The 20,935-nt window shown below is 38.9% G+C and overlaps 1 protein-coding gene across 10 annotated transcripts in view; it reads left to right on the top strand.

The window, feature by feature from the left end:
* The window catches only part of ADCYAP1R1 (ADCYAP receptor type I), a 154,397-nt gene that overhangs the window by 72,299 nt on the left and 61,163 nt on the right, over window positions 1-20,935 (top strand). For all 10 annotated transcript variants that reach the window (XM_066550616.1, XM_066550597.1, XM_066550587.1 and 7 more), the window contains exon 5: window positions 14,809-14,916. In XM_066550616.1, the coding sequence (XP_066406713.1) occupies window positions 14,809-14,916 (108 nt within the window). The remainder of the gene's footprint in view (window positions 1-14,808; window positions 14,917-20,935) is intronic.

Genomic DNA, 20,935 nt, shown 5'->3' with positions numbered 1-20,935 from the left:
ACCAGCATTTTGTTTCTGGAGGAACATTCTGACTTTTTATTTAAAATCTCTTCTTTTTCTATTTGCCTGTACTTTAGGATCACTAGGAAAATTCTAGCTGTGAATAAAATGTTGTTAGACCAAAGACTCAAGAGAGTCTTCTTAGCCTGTTCTTACCATGAAATGTTTTTTTTCTCATGAGATTTCACCACACACTGATATTCTCACAGAGATGGCCGGTGCTTAAAACTGCCCAACTGTACAATTGCATTTCTTGTTGCAGCTTCTTCTGTGCTACATCCACCCCTTCTTAATATACCTCGCAAACTTAAGCCAAGAACTTCATTACAAGGAGCTGCCTACTCAATAATACATGCAGCTGAATAAGTGTAATAATTTGGACTCCTGACAGGCTTTGCATATTGATTTTTCCTCAGCAAAATGAAACTGAAGCCCAGTAAGTTAAATCATCTTCAGATGGACGAGCAAGTTACAGTGCTGTAACAAGTCTTTAACTGTTCTGTCTGCTAAGTGGTAGAAAAATCTTTGTATGTATTTATCTCAGCGTGGCAAAAATGAGATAATTCAGCCCTATTTACCCTCAAAAGCAGCTGCACAAAGTTGCATTCATATATTCTGTGCCCATGGCAGGGGACTTGGAGTTAAATGGTCCTTAAGGTTCTTTCCAATCCAAATTGTTCCATAAATATCAACTTCCTGAGCCCTTAGGAAGCTTTATTTTTTTTTCCACAAAGTTCTTTTCCACCAGTGGAAGAGCAAGGGAGGAGGAACTGCAGATCCAGTCTTCATTGTATTTTTTTGTAGTTTTTGTGCAAAGGAGGATGAGGGTGGGGAAGGGACATCCTTGGCTTTGCCCATGAGCTGCTATCCAGCACTGCTGGCTCACAGTGGACCTGGCAATTTGCTCCTGGAAAAAGGCAGGGAATGAAAAACGTGCAATTCCTTCCCCAAATTCCTCACAAGAGAAGGAGGGAACAGGGAAGTACAAAGGGAAAACTCTGTCGTGTGATTTTTCCTGTCCTTTGTTATAGAAATGAGGGAAAAAAGAACTCGTATTTCATTCTGGGGGTCATAAAGCTTAATATGTATCAATGTTTCCTTCCAGAGAGGAGAACTTTGCATTCTGTGCAAGAAAACAAATTAACTTGGCCTGTGCTGTTCTGCTTCCCAGCTTGAGATTTCATTTTCTAGTACGAGTTCCACCACAGAAACAAGTTATTCCTGTGGTGCAGGAATTCTTCAGCAATGTCACTCTTGGGTTTAAAGGTGAAATTAATCTCACTTTAGCTGGCTGAAAGCAGAATATTTGTCTAAAGTGGACATGTAGGCTCTCCTATGAAAAAAGAAAAATTTAAAAGAAAAAGAGGAAAAAAGTTGATTTGACCAGCCTATGTTTTTTAATTATTTTAAGAAAATATATTAATTTAAGATACTTCAGAAATAAGATAGGAGACTTTCCGCCCTATTGATGTGTCATCTGATTTTCCTTCATTTCCTATCAACAGGAATGTTGAATGTTGGAGACCATTTTCTTCCCAGTATAACCATTATTCCTGCAAAACAGTTGGAAAGGAATAGAATTTAGAAAACTTGCCAACAAGACTTCAGATTGATCTCTTAAAATAAATGTTCTTTCCTCCTTTTTTCCCTTTGTGAATTTTGCTCCCAGATGCCATGAAGGCTCACAATTTTGACAGCTCAATGAGTGTATCATGTCTTATAAATTATTTACAGATGAATCAAAGCAATTACCTGTCTCTTGCACAACATTGTAAACATGGAGTTTAGAGGCATTTTTAGTTTTAACTTGAATATTTTTGAGCTTCAAGCCATGTGGAAATACCCAAAAAATACCTCACTTTCCTGCTAATAAAATATTTATAGCTATGATCAGCTTGTTTTTTAAAAAGATCTTTTGACAAGTCACACCTCTAAAATTTTGATGATTCCTTAAGTAAACACATTTTTTACCAAAATGAAAGCAGTCAATCCCCAGCTGGCAGTGGAAGGGCTCTGCTGTCAGCACCAAGAACAGGTGGAATTCTGCTGCTCTCAATCCCATCTCAACTCCCTCTGAATCCAACAGACATTTTTTTGAGTGTGTGTTTCAGTGAAGAGACCTGTGCTGGGCTCTGTATTTAGGGAAAAAATTCCCCCCTTGGGGAAAAATTGCATCACTGGATGCTTGACATCTAAATTATTGGCTAAATTAGCTGGTGAATCTCCCCCAAGACTCCATGTAGAGTTGATAGATAGAAAGATTTACAGATATTCAGTTTGCATATTAAAAAACCCAAATTAAGGTGCCTTAATAAGCAAGCTGAGTCCCACTGAAGTTGTATCCATAATCTCGGAGAGCTGAGCTGCCTATTGCACTTCCCAGTCCTGGAATTCCTCTTAATTTCAGTGTTCTTAGAGATTATTTTGTTTTTCTGGCTGGTGTTTTGGTTGTTGGGTTGTTTGGGTTTTTTGGGGATTTTGGTTTTTTGGGGTTTTTTTTTGTTTTGTTTTGTTTTGTTTTGTTTTTTGCAGTGGGGTTGTTGGTTTCGATTTTTGGGTTTTGGTGGGTTTTGTTTGGTTTTCTGTGGTTTTTGTTTGTTTGTGGTTTTTTTTTGGTTTTTTGGTTTGCTGTTGTTGTTGTTTTTCTTGGTTTTTTGGTAAACCAAATGGGAACCCTACACAAATAGTTGGGCATTGGTTGAACAATGTCATTTTTACCCCCCAAGAGCAGATAGCTGAGTGTTGAGGACAAGCACCTGCAGATGCTTTCCTTATTGATCCTTTTCCTTGCCTTTCTGATTATCCTAAAAGCCATTTCAGACTTCCATGGCAGCTTTCACTTTTGGTAATCAAGCCATGCATTTCCTGCTCCCAGAGCTGCTGGAATCGATTGGTTTGTGTCCTTTTGCAGCAAAACAAATCGAAGGGATGAAGAGTGAAACAACACAAGTGCAAATCACAACCCAAACAAAAGGCAAGGCTGGAAGGATCCATCACTGAGTGACCAGCCAGGACCTGGCTGGAAGAATTACTGGACACAGAAGTCAGTGCACAAAGAAATGCTTTAGGGGAGAAAAAACAATTATTGGAGTGTGTAATGAGTATGCCCAAGCCATATGCCAAGAGTGAAGCCAAATTGAAATAATGAACACAAACAATTAATAAAATGCTCTGAAGGATTGTTGGGCGTATTTTAAGAACGTGCCTCAATCCCAGACGGGAAAGGACTTGAGTCTGTTCCAGGTTTTTGGCCATAAAAAATAATGACTGATGGAATTCCACCCCTTCTCTGCTAACCTGCAAATTGCCCACACCAGAACCAGTGTTATCACAACTGAATAATCCTGAACAGAATTAAACAGAGTGCTCCCAGTCAGCAAGACCATTTCATAATTGTCTTCATGCAGGAAAGATCAGAATCGCTGATTTGTTTCCCATTATTCCACTGGATTGAGAACTGATAAAGAGATTTTCCACTGGTGTGGCTACAGCAGATGAGCGTTCATGCTCACATGGGCGAGATTTCTCACTTGGGTTATAAACTGGGTGGCTTTTGTGTGCATTCTAATTTTTCTTCTACCTGTGTCTCAAATAGACTGTGGACAGAGTAATCTACCTGAAGAGAAATATAAATATAAACCCATACTCTATACCTGCATAAATACACACCTACAGCTATAAAAATTTACATCTAACTGAGCTTTACATCAGGATTTAATTCTAAATCTGCTAAATAGCACAACATGTTCCTTCATAGAATATCAGGAAGAAATTCATTCTTGACTTTATATATGACACTGAAGTTATTGCCAACCCTGCAAGTAAAAAATTCCCAATATGACATATGAAACATATGAATTCCCAATATGAAACATAGAGAAGTTTCTGGATCTTTGTAACTTAAGCACACAGAATTGTGCCCTCTTATACTTTTTTTTTCATGCTTTGTCCAGCTAATAAAAATGTCACAGATAATGAGAACTCCCCAAATTCCTTTTAGATAATTCAGTTATGGGGTTTTTTTGCCTTGATGCAAGGAATGATCTCTGTGAACTCTGCAGGTCCCTTTAGGATTATTTTCCATTTTTCCATAATGATTCCATATATTCCAATTAAAAATATTGATTAGATGTATGCAAATTTTCATAGTTATTTATTACTTCATATGGCAGGGTAATTACCTGCCCACACATATTTGTGAGAACAAATAGAGAACAATTTCCTTTCTACTTATTTTTAACTCTTTCTAATAGGAAGAGGGGGAGTAGGAATAATAATATACTTACCTAATTTTCATATTTCTGTTTTAACCCATCTCTAAATTTTCCAAATCAATGTCTGACTTAAAGCAGCTTTAGACATGGAGAATCTTCTTAGCTCTTTTGGAATCAACTCTTTATTTATTTACAGGAGTAAGCCATATGAAATTGAGGATGTGCAGACTTTTTTTTTCAGAAATCTTGTTAAAATCCACATTCTTTCCAAAATACTTCTTCCTTCAATGGAGATAGTGACTTCCTCTTATGGAGGTAGTGACTAACCCAGCACTGTTGAAGATTTGGTCTATATTTCTGTATGTTTTTGGTGTTACTGGTCCTGTAAATTGACCATAAATTGTCAGGTCCTCTTGGCAGCCACTTCCCATTTCTTCCTGTATCCTGCCAGCCTTTAGACAAAGAAAGCCAGACCCATCACACTCCTTCTGGTCCAAATACAAGCAAAGAGGAATCATCTTGCCTCTCTTTATTCAGGTTTTGCATTAACACCACTGCAATTTTGGGTCTTCCTGTGGTGTTCTGGGCATTTTCTCCTGATGTGTTCCCTGTACCTAAAAATCAGAAATACTTCTGACATCTTCTATGCTGCTCATACCATTTCCAATGAGGCTGGATCACACTGAATTTGCAGTGTTCTTTTTTTTTTCCACTCTCTGAATACGTTGTGGGCACTCAGAGAAGTTCAATATGGAAGAGGAGAGAGGCTTTGTTAAACTCTGTGTTAAAATTTGTTCCTGTTCAGGAGCATGAAATGCAGCACATCCCCTTAACAGGGCCTGGACTTGGCTGTTGATAATGGATTTATTTCCTTTGTTCCCTCCACTAGACCATGAGGTCCCACGAGCTCTAATGAGGAGTTGTTTGACTCACCACTAGAACAATTTCCAGGACAGATTATGGAATTTGCACACTGGAAGAAATTAAGTTCTTTAATTCAGTTGTTTCTCATCCTCTGAAGGTTTGAAGGAGTAAACAAGGAACAAATTTCTCTCAGGGGTGTCCCCACTGGCGTCACTCTGCTGACATCAGGAGTGGATTTGGCCCAAAATCAGTTAGAAGTTATCTTCTCCTACATTTTCCACTGAGATAATTCTATTTATAACCACCAGAAAAGCAAGAAGATGGGGAGCAGGAGTCAGAATAGGAAGGGGCAGCTTGATTTTACAATTCTGGCTCTGGAGAGCCATTTAGATTTCAGTGTCACCACTTGTTGTGGTTTGTTTGGTTTTGTTTTCCAGCTGTAAAAAAGAGTAGAGAATCTTTTTAACACCCAGAGCTACCCTGAAACAGAAAAAGTAATAATTTTTAAATTCCTTTTGAGAGATCTTAATATATGTGTGCCACAAATTTATTTAATTTCTGAAATTATTAATCATATAGACTTGAGCTCAGTTGCTCTTTTCAGTCATTTATTGCTTGCCTGTTTTCTTTGGTCTGTTTATCCTTTTAGAAACAAGCCAAAATTCCTGACAAATGTTATTGACTGGGCAATTATTAACCACAGGCTTTGCCTGAATAATTCCCATTGAAAATCCTGTTCTCCCTGAGTTGGGATTTTTTTAAGACTCAGACTCAGACTGTTCAAGGTTTGTGTCCCATTTTAGTCCCACTCCAGTGCTGTTGTGGGATTAGTTAGAAATGAACAAATCAAAGAAAGATGTTATCATTCTTTTCTTCTTAGACAGAAAAGATTTGGAGCTGTGAATTTATTATTGTGAATAATAGAGGCTCAAGGCTCAAGAGACCTGCTGTTAAATTTTCTCCTCATCTCCCTCCATGCCATTAAATCCTGTCTCCATTTTCAAAGGAATGCAGACTCCAAATTACCAAAAAGACAGTCTGAAAAAATTTCTACTTTCTCTGTCTCCATGGCAACTGTTTATCCCAGAGATCTTTCCAGATGTCTTCTTCACAGGCCCATAAATCTCATAATGGGCCAAATATCACTCCAAGGGTGGCAAAACTGTCAGTGAACTGTTCCGCTCTCCAGGCTGGGAAGATATTTTACCTTTTTAGCCCTAGCTGAAAGTCAGGTTCACTGTCAGGCACATTAATACTTGTGGGAAAAATATATTAAATATATGTAATATTTTATAGTTATGTATTTATTTCCATCCAGCTACTTCAACACCACAACCAGTTGTATGCTTAGATAATATTAATTAAACTATTAACAAAGACAGGCCACAGCTGGCAGTGCTCTACCCTGCTGTCCTTGCTCGATCCCTTTTTAAGGTCGGGTTGTGGCCATAGGATGTGACCAAGGAAAGATGAGGAAGAGCAACACTTTTTTATGGTTATTAACCCATCTTCTAAAACTCTGCCTTGACTGTGCAACCTTCAGGCAGGGTTTTTTATGATGCTTTTCCCAGAAATTAGTCTGAGCCATGTAAGGATTAAAATTTGTGGCAGTGTGATGTATGGAGCTGCTCCCTCTCCCCATCTGTCTCAGCCTGGAGAATTAATGAAAGACTGAGCTGGAAAAGTGCAGGACGCTGTCTCCTTCCCCTCAGAAGGGAGGGAAGTGAGTCAGAACCAGTGCTGGGGGAGAATGATGATGTTCTGGCTGCCCCCAAAAATAAGGGAGCAGAACTGTTGGAACCCTGGATGCTGAGAATTTTTTTAACTTTTGTGCTGCCAGCCACTGACCCCCAAGAGAACACTGCATTGACCTGAGGCCGTGGAGAAGCTTCCAAAATGGAATGACAGAACTGGGATTGTGGGTGTGGAGTTGATTAGAAGTGTGTGATATCACAGGGTGGGAAACTCAGAGTTTGAGGTTTTAGAAAACAGTAATAGATATAAAGCAAGATGGAGGTTTTGGGGTGGAGGCTGGTCCATCTTCTTCACCTTCTTCTCCATGGGTTTGGGTGGTTTTGTGTAATTGGACAGAAAAGTCCATATTGAGGACTTTGAGTGATTAGTTATTGGGTTAAAAGTGGAAATAATTTAGCTGTCATTTCTGAATTGAATAGTTTAGCCTTAAAAGACCTTGTATAGGAAGATAGTGAACCATTCTTAGCTTGTTAGTAGAATGCTGTAGAACTCAAGCTGCACCACGGGAAATACAGGCTGGATGTTAGGAAGAAGTGATAAAAGAGTGAGAAAGTTCTGGAATGGCTGCCCGGGGAGGTGGTGGAGTCCCCATCCCTGGGTGTGTTTAACAAAGCCTGGATGTGGCACTGGGTGCCAGGGTTCAGTTGAGCTGTTGGGGCTGGGTTGGACTCAATGATCTTGAAGGTCTCTCCCAACCTGGTCATTCTGTGAATTCTGGGAATTCTGTGACCTCATAATTTCTAATATAGATAAGAAGTAATAAACATCTAAACCTGAACCTGAAATATCATCTCAAGTGCCTTCACTCCCAACCTTGGCAGGGGCAGAAAAGAGGCTGAGAACCAGCAGGGACCAGGTGGGTCCAGCAGCTCCCCGTGGTCTCTCTCCCACACGCCATGTCCTGAGCAAGGCTGGACTATCTACAGCTGCTGAGCCTGGCATTGCCTCGGCTTCTGGCAGCTTGGAAGTGTCCTCCTGTCCTCCAGCAGTGATGGGAAAAGAAAACAACCTCCTGATTTTTTCAGTGATTTCACAGAGTCTCCCTGCCTCCCAAACAGCAAAGCGGGGACTTTCTCAGAGAGGACCAGCCAATCCTTTTTATTATATTTAAAGCAGGTTTAAAAAAACGACAACTCTGCTTGATTTCACAGCTTATTGGCTTTTTACTCTGCTGCCTAATTAGACAAAGAAATGTTCCAGAGATTTTGCCAAATTGAAGTTTCCCTTTAAAACTCTTCAAAGCTCACCTAAGGCCAGTTGGCTGGCAGCACTTAAAAGATTCTGGAGATTTTCTTGGATGAGGTTTTTCTTGGCAGGTATCAATACAAGAGGAGCAATAAATGTGACCTTAGAAATAAATATCCTGTGACTGCAAAGAACTAAACAGCTTTAAAAACAGAAAAAAGAATTCTCACTTCTCTGATTGTAAATAACAGCTCCTGTCATTTAAAAGCTGATCTTTGCCATGTATGAAATCTTCAAAGAATAACAAAGTTATAAAATACTGCATATTTATGATATATTTTGTAAAATATTTCATAATATTAATAATAAATAAATTATTTAATAAATAATAATATAAAATATTTACATCATGTAATCAGGATAATAATATACAAAAAATGTGTATTTATAATTGAAATATATGTTGACTTTATCACAAATTCATATTTTATAATAGTATTTTTTAAAATAAAATTGTATTTTTTATATTTTATATTTTTAGAAATATAAAATAGTATATTTTAAAATATAGAATAATATTTATAAATAAAATTAATTTTATGAAAATAATGTGCTATAAAATCCAGTATTCCAATCAAAAAACTCAGTGTTTTGAGTGGTTTCCCTTTTAGTTTTTAATAAAATCTATTAATAACACAGTACAGTAGAAGTCAAATATCTCAAATAATTTTTTCTAATGTTCTCTTTTATTAATTAAGGTGATATTTTAAAAAGTTCTCTGCAAACAGTGCTGCACTTGGATCTCTGAGAATGTCATCCCATAAAACAAGCTGCTTTACTGATAATGCTGCACCAGTAGATATTGCTTTGATGGTTTATAAGTCCCATTATGTAAATAATGGATTCTAAATAATCATAATATAGTTCTGAGAAACTTTATACTAAGGACAGCTGATAGAAAATATTGAGGTGGGTCAAGTGCTGGTGAGTTGGATCACAGTTTATTGTTCTTCACATACCACTCTGGCAGAGAAGCTTGGGCTATACCAGTGGAATTCCTGTGATTCCAGCTGGTTTAACTTAAAATTAGGCTTTCTCTCATTGCCTTTTCTAATTATGGAAAGAAAAAGGATCTCCAGGAAATAATTTATCTTAGAACACGTTGCCCAGAGAAGGGGTGGATGTCCATCCCTGGAAGTGTCCAAGGCCAGGTTGGACGGGGCTTAGAGTGATGCCTCAGGTTTTGACTTTTCTATTTTCAGATTCTGTGCTGCTTTAGTGTGTGGGTTTGGGCTTCACATCAGGGCATGCTGAGCTCTGTGCACAGAGCAGGGAGACAAAACAATTCCTGCTCCAGCTGGGCACCAAGGACAAATGATCCAAATCTCAGCCCAGGAGCACAAACCCCGTGGGCTGGAGAGAGAAAAACAAGCAGGGTGGGACTGCAGGGGCTAAAGCTGGAATGGGACAATGAACTGCAAGATGCAAATGGAGCAGAACTGATCCCAGGGAGAGAGCCCGGGAGCGCTGGTGCATTTTGGGGCCATTTTGGTTCATCTTGGGTGCAGCCCTGGCTGGGCTCTTGTGCTGCCCAAGGTGCATCCATGGAGGCCTTTGAATAAATCCCTGCTTTATTCTTTAGCTCTGTCCAGCCTCTGCTCTAGGACAGCCTGCACAAGGCATCACTGGGAGAGTGGGAGGTGTCCCTGCCCATGGCAGGGGTGGAATGAGATGATCTTGAAGGTCCCTCCCAACCCAAACCATTCCATGATTCTGTGGTTCTGTGATGATTAGAAACTTCCTATCAGTGCCCTCCACAGTTGTCTGTTTTGTTTTGTTGCTTTTTTTTTTATTTTGTGCACTGTAAAAGAAATGCAGAACTTCCCTTAGAGGAACACATAAAGCTTTTATGCTGATGAGGTGAATGAATACCAGGTTAGTCAGCACAAGGTGCTTCTCTGGGCAGCAACAGCATTATTTGGATAGAAAAAATACTTCCTGGTGTAATAACTGGGCCAAATGACCAGATAAAAAAACAGACTTGGTTCTCATAATTCCAAAATTTGTCAGGAGCAGACCTGGGAAGGAAAAAAAAACAACCTTCTCTCTTCTAACTCACTCTGAAATTTCAGTTGGTGTTACATTTCTACTCTGTTGTGGTCTGGACTTTCTAATGAAACTAAAGAATCTGAGAACCCCAGAAGGGTTTGGGTTGGAAGGGATCTTAAAGATCATCTCATCCCACCCCCTGCCATGGCAGGGACCCCTTCCACTGTCCCAGGCTGCTCCAAGCCCCATCCAGCCTGGCCATGGGCACTGCCAGGGATCCAGGGGCAGCCACAGCTGCTCTGGGAACCTCTTCCAGGGTCCCACAGTAAAGAATGTCTAACACCTTATCCATGCCTGCCCTCTGGCAGTAGAAACCATTCTCTGGGTCCTGTCCCTCCATCCCTTGTCCCCAGTCCTTCTCCAGCTCTCCTGGAGCCTCTTTAGGCCCTGCCAGGGGCTCTGAGCTCTCCCTGGAGCCTTCTCCTCTCCAGGGGAACATTCCCAGCTCTCCCAGCCTGGTCCAGAGTAGAGGGGCTCCAGCCCTGGGGCATCTCTGTGGCCTCCTCTGGGCTCATTCCAGCAGCTCCACATCTTTCTGTGCTGGAGATGGGATCTCAGCAGAGCAGAGCAGAGCAGAGCAGAGCTGCAGAATCCCCTCCCTTGTCCTGCTGCCCACCTTCCTTTTGGCTCTCTGGCCTGGGAGTGCACGGTGCTGGGTCTGACAGAGTTCCAGGGGTGGTGCCCAACCCCAGACACCTCCAGGAACAACATTTCTGTGACAGGAGCTCCTCAAAGACACCTGCACTTTGAAATGTCAATTACTTTTGGAAATCATATCCCCCTAGCCAGGCCAGGCTCAAGCCCTTATTTATTTTGGTATTTACCCAGATTTATGAAGGAACAGAGAGCTCCTATCTCATATTCCCCTCTCTCTGCAAGGCTTTATATGTAGTGTGCCCTTTAGAAGTTATTGTGCACCACATAATTCAGTTTAATATGCTGGTTTGTTACATTACCTTTCCTTTGATATTACTCTCCTGAAGGCAATACGACCTTGAAGGTGATATTTTAAACCAATAAATGAGGAGAGGAACTGAAAATCAAACTGAATGCTGTAAGCCAGAAGGGTGGATTTTCATCTCAGGCCTTTATTTCCCTACATGAAAAATACAGAAGTCTAACATTTATGTAATGACATTTTTTCTTGATTTGCCAAGGGAACAAATTTTATGCAAATTCTTGTCTATTATGAATCCTCCTGTCTATGTATGAATCCATAAATTCCATTGCCCATTGCACTATTACTCCTCTGTGCAGCCCCCCATTTTTGAAAAAGGGGTGCTGGAGATAAGAAAAATGTCAAAATAATAATTTTGATAGTGAAGGCTTTCTGGAGACAGCCTTAGCTTGTGCCAGGGGAGGTTTAGATTGGATATTGGGGAAAATTTCTTCACTGGAAAGGTGGTCAAGCATTGGAACAGGCTGAACAGAGAAGTGGTGGAATCACCATCCCTGAAGTGTTTTAAAACCATGTGAGTGTGGCACTTGGGGACAGGATTTTGTGGTGGACTTGGCAGTGCTGGGTTGATGTTCTGAGAGGGCTTTTCCAACCTTAATGCCTCTCTAAATCTGTGATTATTTCGATTCCAGGACCACTACCTGTAATTTTTTTTTTCATCCCTTCCCATGTGCAATCTTATTCTTTAAAACTATTCCTTGTTATTACTGAGTTCCTAAGATGTTAAAAGCTAGGAAAATTTATCCACCTTCAATTGGAGTGCGTGAGCCACCTCTTTCCAAGCCTTCTTGGGCATCCCTACGTCACTGGGCAGTGGGGAGACCCCATCAGTGCCAGAGGAGACCCTGCTGGGCAGTTTCACACTCGAGTCACTTTGATTTCCGTGGGCAGATTTCCCCCAGCAGGAATTGCTGGCTGCAGCATGGTTTACAAATGTAGGGAGATTGTGCACACTGCCCTTTATTCCATTTAATTTTTTTTTTTTTTGTCATCCTTTTCTTTGCTCTTTTAAATAATTTGTTTCAAGTACACTTTTTCCATGCAGGATCAGGCAATGCTCTTATTGATGGGGAATTCTTTACAACCTCCATCTCTCTCCTATTTTAAGGTAAATTACTTGACTTGCTGCTTCTCTCTCCCCTCTCTCCCAATGTCAGCACATCAGTGTTTTCTAACACAATGAACTTGTAATTTCTTTTTAAATGGGGCTGGTTCTTATCCCTGCATGGAATTACCACAAAATCAGCCACCTGCTATAACTGAATTTCATCCACACTGCCATGGGATATTTATACTCTGGATGTTCCTATTCTGCAGCCTGAGGATATCCTTGAATTTCTCTGGTTTGCATTATCCATTGCTGGATAATATCTATATATTGGAAGATACCTATGTTGAAATAATAATAATAATAATAATAAGTTTTTTCCTGTTCCTATTCAACACCGTTAACTCAAGCAAGACCAACAGGTGTTTCTCCAAAGATCTCATTAACCACTGATTATTTCCAGCATCCCTTGTAAGCAAATGTCTCATTAACGTGGATGTTCACACATAATTTACTTTTGTACATAGTGCCACACTTCAGTGAGCTATAAACCTGTCGCTGCACATCCTCAGATTTACATGGAAAATACATTTCCTGCTGCATGGACACACACATGCTATCAAAGATAATAAAATCTAGTAGCAGTCAACATGGTCCTGATTACCATCCTTAGCACATAAACAGTATCACAAAATTATAAAATCAGAATATCCTGAGCTGGAAGGAACCCACAACGATCATTGAGTCCAACTTCTGGCACAGGACACTCCAATGTCCCCACCATGTGCTGAGAGAGTCCAAACTTTTCAAATCCCAGGTTTTGAGACCTTTAGAAATATTCTAGTGAATTACAGCACTCATGAGGTGAGATCCCCATCTGGCAAAGGAAGCAATCTGGGATAGGAAGAGTGGGAGAAGAGAGGTAGAGGAGTGAATGTAAAGGATTCCTTTATTTTTTTCCACCTCCTGTGATGATTTAATGAGCATTTCAACCACAATTTTGGATTTTGGTCGGTCTTGTTATGATGATGTTGAACATCACAACAACATTGTTTGACACTGACCTAATTCTTTAAACACCAACTTCCTCAGAGCTGCTCTACTCACCACACGTGGTACTCTCAGCCTTCTATTTTTGTGAGAAAAATAAAACATAGGACTGGAAAAAAAAAAAATAGGAGTGGATTTGCTACCACTGAAGCTGATGGAAAAATAAAAAGACACCAAATCCAGTGCTGAGAACATCCCTCCTCCACTGATGGGGACCTGCTGAATCACCAGAGCTGGGGGAGCCCACACAGCTTTAACGAGCTCATCACCCACATCTCGTTCAATTGGACCCATGCCAGGCAGAAATACTTGGAAGTATTATCTGCTTTTCCTGAAGGTTTTATTTCCCTTGGCACAAAGTCAAAGGGAGAGAATTTTGACAGAAAACCTCGTAGAAAATCATGGAGCTGGAGGCTCTTTTTCAGTTGATAGGATTATTTGCTCAATCTCAACATCAAATGCAAATAAGCAGTGGAAATGTTCAGGTTTGGTTCTTCTTTCTTTTCCTGCTGAGGAAAAAGATGATTTTTATTTGAGATTCACACACTAAGTATTTTTTTTTAAATATTAGTAGGAAATTTGAGATATTTCTCTGAGTTTTTTTGTACATTAGATAAACCTTCTAGGTTTGTAAACTGGTAAAATGGTGTTTGCAGGATTACAGGAAGATTTATTCTTCTTGAAAGCCAGTTTTTCACACCTCTGGCACAGAGACCAGAAAGAAGCAGGAGCTGGGTTCCTTTACGGTATTTACAATAAATTTTAAATTAATTTTCTTATATCTCAAGAGAAAACAGCTCCCACCCATAGTGACATCACCTCCTCTTCCTGCATTCATACAGGAGGAAATTGGGATTTTTTACCACTCAGACTTTTGCTTCAAAGTTTGTTACCTGAGGCATCATCTTTGAACTGTTACTAAAGACCTGCATCTATTTTTAGCTTATGCAAGAAATCATTGGAGGTCAAAAAAAATCCTCTTTTGACATTGTGAGTTTATTTTCTCTAGAGCAAAGACTGCAGTAAAAATAATGAATGATGTTAGGACAGTTCTTTGGTGAGGAAGGACATTTTTTTTAAGAAAATAAGTGGGATGGAAGAGTGAGTTTGTCTCACATATCCACAGAAATGGCTGCAGGATGAAGCAGGAACTGCTTTTCAGTTTTCAGACAAATTCCAAAATGAGTGAGATCCCAAACCTTCACAAGGCTTAAAGCCAACAGAAATTCATGGCATTTAATCAAAGATATGATCCACAAAGTTTTTGGGTTTTGTCTTTTTTTAATTAACCCAGCACTTCTTAAAGATAACTAAATGGAAGCAGATTTCATACTCAAGAGAAAATTTGTTTCAGGCATGTTGGAGTGATTTAATTGGGACTAAGGAATGTCATCTTCTGGGAGAGTAAATCTGGATCTGGCCGTTACTGTGTGATGCCACTAAGGATTTTTTCCTATTCCTATAAATGAAAAATATTTTTCCCAGGGAAAGTGACACTGTTTATTATTCTAAATAAGAATATTTTTATTTATAGAAGGAAGAACCAACCACAAAGCTCAGCAACAGTGTGAGGAAAGGGATGGATTTCCACCACTAATGTATTTTATCCTCCTTCTCTTCCACAGGTTGCCCAGGAATGTGGGACAATATCACATGCTGGAAACCTGCAAGTGTGGGAGAAATTGTCTTTGTCAAGTGTCCTGCACTCTTCAGATTTATCATCTCTGAAGACGGTAAAGTATTTTCTCTTTCTTCTTCACCTCTGCCTGGTAAAGCCTCGTGGCCAGCACGAGTGTAAAACCTCACTCTAGATCATCAGACATCAAAACCTCTCCAGCTGGGCTCCAGCTATAAATAAATCACAGAAAACCAGGATATTTGTGTGTAGGTACGTGAGTGTGCACGGGGTGGGAGGGAAGGTGTGAAAAAAAAGCCATCACAGACTACACAACATGAAAATATCACAAATTTGAGCTGCTAAAGGGAATATTCTGCCTTTGGGTCTCACTGAATTCAGTGGGGACCCAAATCTGTGTCTGGGTCTTGGGGAACACAGTTGGAATCAATTTTAGGACATAATTAAAATGTAGAGCAGGTTCTGCTTGTGCTGAAGGAGAACAGGCTTGAGATGAGCAGTGAGGAGCTCCATGTTGGGGTTCAGGGGGGAATTAAAGATTTCTGGAGAGAGGCAGAAGTTCCATCACTTTTTTGTGTCTGATGATTTTTTTAATGTCTCATTAAACATAAACATAAACACAGCCATAAACATCCTTCTGTCCCTGTGCTGGTAATTAACACAGATTGCTCCCAGCACCCACAGCAGGTCCCTTAATTAGCACCATCCTTTGAGGAACAAGTTCATCACTGTGGATCCTTTTTCCCAAAATTTATTTTATCAATTAATTATTCATTTACAGCCTTGAGTCCAAAATCTGCTTTTTTTTGCACGGCCACACACACACAGAGCACCATTTTTAGGAGACAGTGTTTCATACACAGCTCCAGGAATTCTGAAATCCTCACTTTTAACACATCCATTCCAGCATGTGCAGGCACAGGCATCACCAATGCCAATGTCATGTAACCAATGACCCACTTTAGAAATAAGATCAACTCAATTTGACCCGTTCCAGGTCTTAAGTAAATGGTTACCTGTTAATGGAAAAAATACTTTTAAATAAAAAATATTTTTATTTGAATTAGATTATTTAAATAAAAAATAATTAGATTTTTATTATATTTATTTTATAGATTTGAATAAAATCAAGATTTTTATTGTATTTAATACATTCATGGCTTCTATTTATTTAAATTAAGATTTTATTCATTTACATAAATTATTTAAACAAAAAATACAAATAGTTTGCATTAAAATATAATTTCTTTCAATAAAATTATAAAGCCTTTAGATGAGCAAATAAATAAATAAATATTATAATAGATATATACTGTATAATATATAATATATAATATATAAAATATAATATTATATATATAATATTATATATAATATAATATAATATAATATAATATAATATAATATAATATAATATAATATAATATAATATAATATAATATAATATATATTATATAAGCTTAGAAGTTTATATACATAAGCTTTATTTATTTATTTATTTATTTATTTATTTATTTATTGCTTTATTTATTTTAACTATGTCAAATAAAGGGCTGAAATAACATTTTAAAATATTTTTCCCAGGATTTACAGATCTCTTCATGCCCTGTACTTCCCATTTGGTGGGGTGGCAGTACGACCCTAAGGGAAGAATTTTCCATCCAGTGGAAACATATGTCCCATTTCTTTATCTCCTCATGGGATCCCCAATAAAAGTGACAGCTGTTACCTTGTGCAGGGCTGGGTTTGAGGGGATTTTGGACATCTGTTCACCAGGAACACACCCAAGATTCACCATTCATTAGATAAACTAATAAACATTTAACCTGGACTGGCTGGAAATCTCAGCAGATGTGGCTGGGATTGCACTGCTGACCCCAAGGTGGAATTATCAGCATCCCAATCATCAACATCCCATTCACTCTCCTGGGTGAATCAGCATCAGCCTTGCCATTATTGCTGCTAATTTTAATTAGGCAAGTGTATTTGTTCAATGAGGGTTTAATGAAAAAAGTCACATTTCATGATGGTTCCCTAAATAATGGGTTATTACAGAACTCTAATGTTTCTAAGACATGGATAATCACATTTTAGGGATTGTTATAGTGTCCTCTGGCTGCTGCTCTGTTTCTAGGCTGGGCATGGACACTAATATTTATTAATAACAAAATCACTCCTAGTACAGCAACATTTTTATATGGCCATAGATAATTTTTACAAAAGCAGCAATAACTTTAAATTATACTTTAAAAAAGTCTGTGCTCTGAAGCACCTGGAGGTACAACGTGATCCCAGGGCAATCATGGGGTGTGCTGATCTTAAAGAGTGGGTGGGAAATATCTTACCTGGCTTTGGATATTTAAATTTATCTCTGAATTTATGAAGTGATCACATGGATTTCTGGTTCAGTGAATAGAAATCAATAGGCTCTTGTAGAAGATGCTTTCTCTGACCCTTTTGAAATGCTTGTCTGGAGGTGAGCAAAGTCACTGCTTGTTTTGTGACTTTCAGAAAGGAATCTGACTGCCTGGACTTGGATGTCTGATTTCCACATGGACTAAAATGGGAAAAAAATAAAAGAGACTACAAAAGAAAAATTAACTAACTAAGCTGTCATCTGGAGGGATGCTTTTTGGAAAAATTAGCTGTGTATTTAGCTAAAAATACCAGCTGTTGCTGGTTTTAATCTGCTCTGCTTTAACCTTCACTGCAATTAAACCAAAGAGTAATTTTTGAGCTGCTGTCAACATCCTGCAGAAAGTTCAAAGTGAAATTCTGTGTGCTTGGCAACCCTGCCTTCTAAAATTTCATTTCACCTCTCCAATCCTCCAGAATCACCAGAATTTTTCATTCCTTTCAGATGCAGACTGTTAACAAAAAATATCATTCTCAAAATCTCTCCACTGGAGATTCCTTTCCTCCAATGGAAAAAGGTTTATTAATTCCTAAGTCTTTTCTCATCTTGTAAATTAGGGATTACAGTGCCTTTCCTTCTAGATAGTTCCCAAAAATTATTTTTTTACCTCGAAGAGGTAAAAAAGAAGAAACCCATATTTTCTGTGATGTTACCTTTCAGTAGGACACAGCAAGACCTGGACATGGTCCTAACACAGTGATCTGCACTCCCAGCTAGAGAACTTTCTCTTCTTTGCTTTTTTTTCCCCCTTATTATTCTTTTGTTCCAGACAGAGGTGATATTGCCTGGCAATGGAAATCTACAGTAGCAAAAACTGTGGCTTTTTGTGCTTGGCACTGTACAGCTGAAATATTCTGGAATGTATAAACACACCCAAATGGAACTCAATAACCAGATCAGAAATGAACATATTTTCAGTCCTTTGATTTCCAGTAAGAAATAATACAAAGGATAATTGACAGTTTCTGAGCGTTGCCATATGCTCCACATTTGGAAAATGCTTTCATTCACAAATCCAAATAATAAATATGAGCAGCTCTTACTGAATCTTCCAGCAATTCAGGTGGTTTATCTGGTGCTCAGTTTAGGACACTCCCTGATACATTTACCACAAAATGTGATTCACTGTGTCCAACAAAGAAAATTCTCCTAAATTTTACCAAAGACATAAAAACTATCCTATGTTGACACCAGGATTAAGGGTTCCTAATTAAAATCCAGTAGAATAAAGAATGTAATCAGGTATTAGAGAGTTTAAGAGGGAATTACATCCTCTGCTCACATTTCAGAACCAAACTCTTTGGCTTGTTGCTTCTCTTGGTTGAACACAATCAGTGCTCAGGCAACGAGCTCTGTTATGCCAAGAAATTGGAAATAGTCTGCCACTGATCCCATTTAAAACCCAGGGAAACACTCAAGTACTTAGTTGAACTAATTAATTGATTAATTGATTGTGTAAGAAACCCAAACCTCGTAAGTGCTGCAGTAGAGATGCCAAGGGTGGACAGTGGGATTATGAACACGGGGTTAATTGGATTTGGGAAGCAGTCTGTGCCTGAGTTTAGATTTATCCCTAATCAATTAGAATAGGATGACAAGAGAAGAGTTAATGAGAAGGGAAGTGGTGCTCTCTCTCCAAATCCTTTTGTGTCCTTTCTGGGGAGACAGTCCTGGTAAAGGGCTTTAAAAGCTGACATGGGAAAATGGTACAAAACCCCCAAACTGGGTGAAAAGACAATAAAAGTCACTGACTTCCCAAAGTGAAAACTATTGGAAATATTTTCAAGCTACAGTTTCTATTAGTTTGGGTAGTGTATTGATAGTTTTTTGTTTAGACAGGAACAAAAAGTGACTGATAAGGATCAGGGGTCTCCTAAAAACCAAAATATCCCTGGAAGATTGTGTGCTTATTTTCTACTGAGGTAAAAGATGCAGGGTTTTGTTGCTACTGCTGAAATTAAGGTCAGCATTGCAGCAGAGTGAAATTGGAAATTGCATTAGCCTGTCAAAAAGGCAAAAGATCAATGCAAAGGTACAGATTTCTCTTCAAGGATGTTTTGCCTGCATAAGTATTCCAACATCCTGCTTGGAAACTGAGGGAAGGAAAGCCCTGTAACCGAGTTTTCTCTGGAAAACATGTATGACCCATCCCAGCATTCTCATCATGGGAATGATAATGAGAAATTGAGCTTATTTATATTTATTTATTGAAGCAACCAGGACTCTGAAACCTTTGTTTCATCCTTAATTTTATATAAGATCCTACATAGCAGCCATAATCAAGTTCAGTGCAAAGGTATCCATTTTATATATAAACCATTAAAAAAACTAAAAAGACAGAAAAAAAAATATATATATAATGCACTTGATAGATAACAAGTCATTTCCAGCTGGTTTTCATCCACGGACTTTGCACAGGCAGTAAAGCCATGAGATTATTCCAGCTTTTCCAAAGAGAGGAGGACAAGCTATAATTAAGCCTCCATGGTCACAGCATCATGAAGTCCATCTGCAGTGCAGAGAAAATGGGAGGAAAATGCTGTCATCAAAGAATAGTAACTGGATCTGCAATTCTATTCAAGTAGCTGAGCCTCTCAGATGCTTTCTAGCAGAAAAAAAAAGACATTTTATGGCCTTCCCCACCAAATTATGGGGACATAAGTGTCGCAGACATCTTTTCACTAAAAATCCTTTCTTCAGGATTTTTCCTTCTGAGAAGCTGAGAGGCCTCAGAGGCCTCAGACAGAATGTAAACAGTGGTTATCTGCTGCTGTGGAATGCAACAGGTCCACCTGTGATTGGCCCATCTTGGATGTGTATAATTAATGGCCAATCAAGGACAGAGCTATCTTGGACAGAGTCCGAGAGAGCTGCCTTTGTTATCATTCTTTTCTTTTCTTTTCTTTTCTTTTCTATTCTATTCTTAGCTTAGTTAGCTTTTGAGAAAACCCTGTCCTTCTTTTTCTCTTTAGTATAGTTAGAATGTAATATATATATATATATATATATATATATATATATATATATATATATATATATATATAAATCATAAAATAATTCTCATCTCTTCCCTCATCCCAGAACCCCTGTGAGCACGGTCACACATAAGGCTCTGTGCCTCCGATACTCAAATACCCAGCACAAACAAGAGATTTTCAGCTGAAGATCAAGTCCTTGGTCCTCTGCGGGGGGACATCCTGCAGTGGTCAGGGGAAAGCTGCAACTCAGCTCAAGAACTTTGTCAATGCTCTGAGAGCTAATCTGGCCTTGGTGGGAGGAAAAAAAAAATCCTGCATCTTTGGGAAGAACGCAAGGGTGGAAGATGCTGAGGGCGGCTGAGTGGTTTGGAGAACACTTGGACTGCAAAAGGTGATAGATTAAAGTGTCACTGTAGGGGCAACATGAGCAGATCCTTCAACCTTTCCTAATAATCTTTGCTCTGTTCATCTTTGTCCTCTTGACCCAAATGATTGGGAAAAGAGTTCCAGGTGATTGCAGGATTTTAGGTGTGGTGGGCACTCATTCATGCCTACCTTTGAGCAAAGCATCTAATTTGCTTTCTTCTCTAGGAGTTATTTCAGAACTGACAATCTCTTTTGGGCAATGTTTCAAATTATTTCATGGTTCTTGTTTGAAAAAAAAAATTGTTTTTCTCTCAGATATGATCTGTGCCCTCTTCAGAGCTAGGAGACCCTTCAAT

Source organism: Molothrus aeneus, chromosome 1, assembly GCF_037042795.1.
Source record: "Molothrus aeneus isolate 106 chromosome 1, BPBGC_Maene_1.0, whole genome shotgun sequence".
Lineage (NCBI taxonomy): Eukaryota > Metazoa > Chordata > Aves > Passeriformes > Icteridae > Molothrus > Molothrus aeneus.
The sequence above is the reverse complement of the archived record's forward strand: the minus strand, read 5'-3'. Positions and strand labels throughout refer to the sequence as shown.